Here is a 7,305-nt window from a genome sequence, read left to right as displayed (position 1 = left end):
TCCATCCATCCAATCCATCATCCATCTATCCATCCATCCATCCATCCATCCATCCATCCATCCATCCATCCATCCATCATCCCTCCATCCATCCATCATCCATCCATCCATCCATCCATCCATCCATCCATCCATCCATCATCCATCCATCCATCATCCATCATCCATCATCCATCATCTATCATCCATCCATCCATCCATCATCATCCATCCATCCATCATCTGAACCCACTTTGTCCTGCAGTGCAGGGTCACGGGAGGCTGAATCATACAAAGAAAGAGCATGTAAGGTAATCCGGCAGCAGCATCATTGAAAGCAGCATTGCCTTAGTCAATCCACATTGTCTACCTACTACAACCAGAGTTGACCAAAGTGCAATATTAAAGCAATATCCTGAGGATCTACATGATGCATCCTTTGCTACCAAGGAAACGGAGGACGCATTCAAAGGAAACTTCAAAATGGAACAGCCTACTTAAGCCGCTGTGGTCAAATGGGTCTTCCTGTCATACCTAGAACAAACCATGCAGTTTGTGGTGGTCTTTGGACCACCTGTTGTCATACCAGGGGCACCCACAGCATCATAGGACAAATCAGAGGGTACTTAACTTTGGTTTTCATATGTGACAAGATGAGTGAAAGATGCTAAAAGCCTCCAGCGTTGGTTAACAACTGAATAAAATCAAACATTTTTACATATTTGATTGCACAAAACCATAGCTTTACACAGTTTTGAATTAACTGTGCTATTTGATGCATACCAACACTGATATCATATTTCCATTGAGTTCACAAACAAAACAAAAAAACAGCATTCGTTGAGGACGTCTTGTACAACAGAGATAAATGTCTTGCAGGGAAATCAGCATAAAGCTGAACTGCATGGTGTCTACAATATGTTTATTGATCGCACATGTTGAGCCGTTGCTTTTAGCACAGCTGATTGCTTTTCTGTGCAAAATGGGTGACCTATTCCTTCAAGAGATGGGACTAAAAAAGGTATTTGTGAAATCATTCCTTGAGTCCCGTCAGCTTTTAGCAACAAAACACTCATTAATATTCAATCCAGCCTGTAGGATGGAACTCAATGCAAGCTGAAGCTTAAAAGGCCAGTTTTATTTTTTACAATCATTTCTGAATCTGGTGTGCTTACATGTACAGTTCAGGCCCGTGTTCATTATTCACACATTGTTCTATTTATGTCTGTAAAGCAGCACGCAGTGCCAGCTCAAAGCACACGTCCACATGATGTCCCTCCTTCCCGTGGAGGCCGCGGTGTCGGCTTCACCTTGAAATTAAGGACACTGAGCCTCCTTGGGGTTTTTAACACAAACAAAAAGCATCATTAAAACATATAATGCAGAATGATGATTTGATTCTGCTTGACTCATAATAAGGGAGAGATGGAGCATCATTTCTCTCTAATCCTGCTTTATGATTCACCCTCCAGGTGAAGCCAGGTGGACTGCAGTCTGTCTCCTAGTGATGTGGAGCGCCCTCTGCTTGTGAAACTATGTACTTACATACAATAAAACGTTTTGATTCTCTCAGTTTCCTATGAATGTGTTTCATTTATTGCTATGCCAGTGCTTTAAATACATTTAAAAACACTACCTGAGCCAGTAGCTGCTGTAGTTTCCATCCTGCAGTGCAATAATCTAACGTCCATCTTAGTATTAGTAAAGCACGTGTGTGTGGCTATTGTAATTTGAAGAAGTAAATGAATTCAAGAGTACAGTCTGTCTTGAGATGATGTCACGTGATCAGGTATTTGAGGCTATTGAGTGTGTGTTTGTGTCACCTGGCCATATGACAGATGATCAGAATAATAATTACACAGTAGGAAAATGTAAAACAGGACATACTCAGTATATTTTATAATGTCACACCAGTTCACTTTGTTTTTTTTACAAAATACACAAAGTTGTTGTTGTTTCCTTCATTCATTTATTTTGGTTTGAGCAGGATGAGATGTTGGCACTTTTTAAATGTTTAATGTGGTATTTATTCATATTTACTTTAAAATGCATCATTTTTTTATTTTTCAAATGTTTGATTTGTTTGATTTTTTTAAATCTATATATTTAAACAAAATGTAATTGAGGAGATAGAATACACGCTTTAAACCTGTTGACAGACACATTTTAAATGACCAATCATGTCTTCCCTCTGAGTGGGCGGGCTTTATGTTGCTAACTTTTGACATTTTCTGCTAGCTGAAGGGTACAAGCTAGCTGTGAGGGGGACATTATTGCTAAACTTTCATCCTGCAGTCTATAGTTTAAATTTAAGTGAGTTTGGAGCAGCACATTAAAGAGACATTTAAATACGGAGAGTTAGGAACAACAAGGAGCTGCACTGCTGGGATTGTTATGTTTGGCGCCGACTCTCAGACTTTGTTTTAATTTTCTTTGAGAAGAAACTGCTGATGGATTTAAAAGCAAAGCAGCGGTCTCATCAACTGCTTCATCTGAAGACAGGAGGACGGACTAACCATCAAAAGGTCAGTTCTTTAAAACCGTACAGGCCTCTGTGCTGTGTATTTGTATGACAGGTACATATGTACATTTACTAACTCAGACATTATTGATCTGCTGCTCGTGTGGTGCTGGTGAATGTGGCTCTGAAGTGTTGCTAATGGTCTCCAGGCTGTGTGTAGGTGTGTGTGTAGGTGTGTGTGAAGTGTTTTGTGTGGTGGAGGAGATGGTTGTCATGCACCTGCTGCATGTGCGGGCGGCAGTCTGATCATTAGCTAATCTGTCGCAGGTGGGTGGGAACATACAGGGGTGGAGTGCGGTCAGAGCGGAGGAATGCTCCGTCACGTCTGTCATGTGAGGGACTACCGTAATAACTAGCAGCGCATGTTCAGGTGTAGTGTGGCTGTTGTGTGTGATTACAGCCTGATGGTGTGACACTGAAGACAAGTCACGTCACAATAATGAAACTGCTGCAAATTCAAATTGTAGTAAATAGGAAGGGTATGAGCATCTGAGCAGAATTTCGTCTTAGTACTATTAAGTAATTATTAGGATCAGAACCATGTCTCCTCACAAAGCATGTCTTGCGTTTTGTCACAAGTGGGCGCTGTAGAGCGCGGTCTCACAGACGAGGTGGCCGAGTGGTTAAGGCGATGGACTGCTAATCCATTGTGCTCTGCACGCGTGGGTTCGAATCCCATCCTCGTCGGTGAAATACCAATTTTCTCAAGTCGTTCTGTCCATAACGTACAGTCGTGACCATTAATACTGTCGTGATATTTATATTATTATTGAATGTTATTGAATGTTAAAAACCCCTTGGTTACAGAAGTAAACACCACTCCTGGACCCCCTGCAGTTCGCCTACAGAGCTAACAGATCTGTGGACGATGCTGTCAACCCGGCTCTTCACTACATCCTGCAGCATCTGGACTCCCCGGGAACCTATGCTAGGATCCTGTTTGTGGACTTCAGCTCTGCTTTCAACACAATCCGCCCAGCTCTCCTCCAAGACAAGCTGTCCCTGCTGCATGTTCCAGACTCCATCTGCCGGTGGATCACTGACTTCCTGACAGACAGGAGACAGCATGTGAGGCTGGGGACGGATGTCTCGGAAACAAGGACCATCAGCACCGGTACCCCCCAAGGCTGTGTACTTTCCCCTCTGCTCTTCTCCCTGTACACCAACTGCTGCACCTCCAGTCTGTCAAGCTGATTAAGTTTGCTGACGACACCACCCTCATTGGACTCATCTCAGACGGGGATGAGTCTGCCTACAGGATGGAGGTGGACCGTCTGGTGTCCTGGTGTGCTGACAACAACCTGGAGCTGAATGCCCAGAAGACAGTGGAGATGACAGTAGACTTTCGGAAAGTGCCAGCTCCATCACCCCCCCTCACCCTGACAGACACCCCATCTCCACAGTGGACTCTTTCCGCTTCCTGGGTACCACCATCACCCAGGACCTCAAGTGGGAGCTCACCATCAGCTCCCTCATCAAAAAGGCCCAGCAGAGGATGTACTTCCTGCGGCAGCTGAGGAAACTCAAGGTGCCAGCCAGGATGATGGTTCAGTTCTACACGGCCATCATTGAGTCCATCCTCACCTCCTCCATCACAGTGTGGTACGCTGGGGCCACTGCCAGGGACAAGCACAGACTGCAGCGTGTTGTGCGCTCTGCTGAGAAGGTGATCGGCTGCAGCCTGCCATCTGTCCAAGATCTGTACGTCTCCAGGACTCTGAGGCGTGCAGGTCGGATCACAGCTGACCCTTCTCACCCTGGACACGGACTCTTTGAGCCACTCCCCTCAGGCAGGAGGTTACGGTCCATTCGGACCAGAACCTCACACCACAAGAACAGCTTCTTCCCCTCTGCTGTTGGACTGTTAAACTGTAATTAATGCACTGCTCTGCACTGTCTTCAGAAGGTCACTTTAGTATAGTCACTGCACAATGACGACTATTTGCACTGTTTACTCCATCTTGCACTACTTGCACACGAGTACCACCTCACCGATCCATGTGGTACCTGTTACATTATTACATTATTACACTGTTCCATTCGATCATATAAGGGTCTATGTTTACCATTTCATCTGCACAGTATTTTATGTTCTGTTCATTGTATGCCTGTTACGCCATGTCTGTCATGTAAATTTAGCCTTACTTTAGTTTATTTACTTAATTTTATCTTAGTTTTTATCTTATTGCATGTTAATTGTCATATGTTCTTTGTATGCACCAATCACTAAGGCAAATTCCTAGTAATGTGAACCCCCTTCACTTACATGGCAATAAACATGATTCTGATTCTGATTCTGATTCTGATTCTGATTCTGAACAACCATTTATCTGGAGAGTTCAGCTCTTGGCCACTAGATGGCAGCATTCATCTATGATTCATGTACATGTCTTTTGCTGTCATTCCTTTTTAAAGGAAACTAAGGTTTCCGGTCCACATTCAAAATAAAAATGTTTGCATTTTAATTGTGTTGTTTAACTTGGCGTCATATAAATATTATGACCAGACATTATCCGCGTCAATTAAAAACATGTAGCCTTCTGGAGCCGTCGCGCACGTCCCTTCAGCCATACATTAAGCTGCACGGTTTGTTTACCGGAAGTACAGCTGCACTCATGTGACACATGTGACTCGCTAGTGGGACAACTTTGTGTCGGCGTGCGTTCTTCTGCAGCCATGGGTATAGAAGCCTGGTACATGGACAGCTCTGATGAAGACCAGAGGAAGCCGCACAGACTGAACCCAAACCAGCCCGTGTCTCTGCAGGACTTAAAAAACATCGGTGTCTTTTCCTGGAAGGTAAAGTTAGTGCTGCTGCCTCTTAGACGAGCTCTGGGCTGTCCCACAGTGAATAGAAGCATTTGTTCATGCACCCTCATTCACAAAGCTGCGTTACATAAGTGTGACTCTCGGTTAACTTGTAAACTAACAGATATGTATGTGATCAGTAATCACAGTGGTTGTAGTAGCATGAACGACAGTTTGTTAAAGTGTTGGTGTAAGTCTTACCTAGCTAGTTTACGGATACATTTATTATGGTAGGAGCAGTACAGGTGCTAACTGTTAGCATGGGGCTAACAGGAGGTTGTTTAGTAACCAGAGATGCTTCTCTTTCTACAGCTGAATGCTGATATCTATGAAACCGACCCAGAGCTGGATCAAATCCGCAAAGACCACGGCTACTCTTACACGGACATCATCACTATTCATAAGGACACACTGCCCAACTATGAGGAGAAGGTACCCTGCAACAATTATAAAGTATTTTCATTTCTTTCAATGCTGCTTTTTTAAATAAAGTGAGCCTGTTTTCTCCTCTGTTTACTTGTGTCAGCTGAAGATGTTCTTTGAGGAGCACTTACACCTGGATGATGAGATCCGCTACATCCTGGACGGTCAGGCCTACTTTGATGTCAGGGACAAGGAGGATCGATGGATCCGAATCGCCATGAGCAAAGGAGACCTGATCACACTGCCAGCTGGCATCTACCACCGCTTCACCCTGGATGAGACGGTACTCCTGACAGCACAGTTAAAACAAAAACACATCTTGTCCTATCAAGAGTGATGTTTGAATTCAGGATGGATGCTTATATGTTTGAACACTTTGCATTGAGGTGAAACTGCTACTGCAGAAAACAGTATGTATGTTGCCAGAACACAACCTGACTGGTGTTTTCTTACAAGATGTGCAAACCAATTTGATTTTTTTAGGTAAAATTAACAATATATTTTAATGTGTGCAAGTGACCTGGGCCAGAATTGGACTGATCTGAAGATTGTTTGTTTCCACAGAACTACACTAAAGCCATGCGGCTGTTTGTGGGCGAGCCGGTATGGAAGGCTTACAACAGGCCTGCTGATGACTTTGACATCAGACACAAGTACTTGGCCTCTCTGCAGGGATCCTGAGAGAAAACCAGAGAGGAGGATGCATATGACCACTGTTTCCACTACAGTCACAGCTTGGTGTGATTTTGCAGATATTGCAGATATTGTAGAGCTACAGTTAGCTCTTCTGTCACAATGCTAAAACATTTGTGAAGATGGATTTTAGTGGCGTTTAAAAATGTGTCATGTATGCAGACTGAAACAGAGGCAGTGTTTCATTACAATTACAGGTATGTCCCTGTATTTTACACTACTGCTACACAAGTACCTGCACTTTTTACCTCTGTTACCAGGCAGATCTAAATTCTCCAGTCACATCATAACCATCAGAATTGACATGAGGGGTTATTATAAACTAGGTCGCACTCTAATCAAGATTTGCAGTTGCTCAGCTTATAGGAGTTGAAAACAAAGCACCTGGTATTTCACAAATGTTTTTCATGCAACAGCACAGGTTGATTTAAAAACAAGTTTTATTTAGGATGAGACAAAATTTCTTGTATTACACATAAATATGATCAGCCCAACATGTAAACAGGACAAATCAATAAAACATATTTTGATACAATCATTCAAAAAGAAAAATCTGATATGTACAATTTTGGATTCCTAATATTTTACATGTTTGTTTAGTGTACAGAGAACAATGCAATCTAAAGGGCTTCTTGGATTTGACTGCACGAGTTAATAAACCGTGATCTGAAGTCGAGTGGTCTTTGACTGTTAATCCAGAAATAGGTGTCTGCAGAGGAGGAAGCTCCGAAAGTGGAAGTTCATTAGTTTGTAAGCACAGTGAAGCTCAGGATAATGCCCGTGTTCAGTCTCACATTATGAGCCAGCAACTCCCTTAAAACCACCACCAGACTGTGGTGGAATGTTGTGCTCAAACTAAAAATGGGCCGTTTGATTAGTGG

The 7,305-nt window shown here is 43.2% G+C and overlaps 1 protein-coding gene and 1 non-coding gene across 2 annotated transcripts; both read left to right on the top strand.

Annotated features, from left to right (window-relative positions):
* The first annotated feature begins 3,105 nt into the window (after positions 1 to 3,105).
* On the top strand, positions 3,106 to 3,187 carry trnas-gcu (transfer RNA serine (anticodon GCU)). The gene has a single exon. It is a non-coding gene; the product is annotated as a tRNA-Ser (tRNA).
* Positions 3,188 to 5,112: 1,925 nt separating this feature from the next.
* adi1 (acireductone dioxygenase 1) lies at positions 5,113 to 7,095 on the top strand. Its single transcript, XM_028395452.1, has 4 exons — positions 5,113 to 5,299; positions 5,621 to 5,740; positions 5,835 to 6,014; positions 6,296 to 7,095. The coding sequence occupies exons 1-4, from the start codon at positions 5,177 to 5,179 to the stop codon at positions 6,410 to 6,412; spliced, it is 540 nt and encodes a 179-aa protein (XP_028251253.1). The 5' UTR covers positions 5,113 to 5,176; the 3' UTR covers positions 6,413 to 7,095.
* Positions 7,096 to 7,305: the final 210 nt, after the last annotated feature.

Source organism: Parambassis ranga, chromosome 22, assembly GCF_900634625.1.
Source record: "Parambassis ranga chromosome 22, fParRan2.1, whole genome shotgun sequence".
Taxonomy (NCBI): domain Eukaryota; kingdom Metazoa; phylum Chordata; class Actinopteri; family Ambassidae; genus Parambassis; species Parambassis ranga.
Note: the sequence above shows the minus strand (reverse complement) of the source record. Positions and strands in the feature narration are given on the sequence as shown.

Bases quoted from the DNA above. Each gene is read 5' to 3' on its own strand.
- adi1 (XM_028395452.1), top strand. From the start codon at position 5,177: ATGGGTATAGAAGCCTGGTACATGGACAGCTCTGATGAAGACCAGAGG. The intron at 5,300-5,620 runs GTAAAGTTAGTG...CTCTTTCTACAG, and splicing joins TCGGTGTCTTTTCCTGGAAG to CTGAATGCTGATATCTATGA. The intron at 5,741-5,834 runs GTACCCTGCAAC...TACTTGTGTCAG, and splicing joins TGCCCAACTATGAGGAGAAG to CTGAAGATGTTCTTTGAGGA.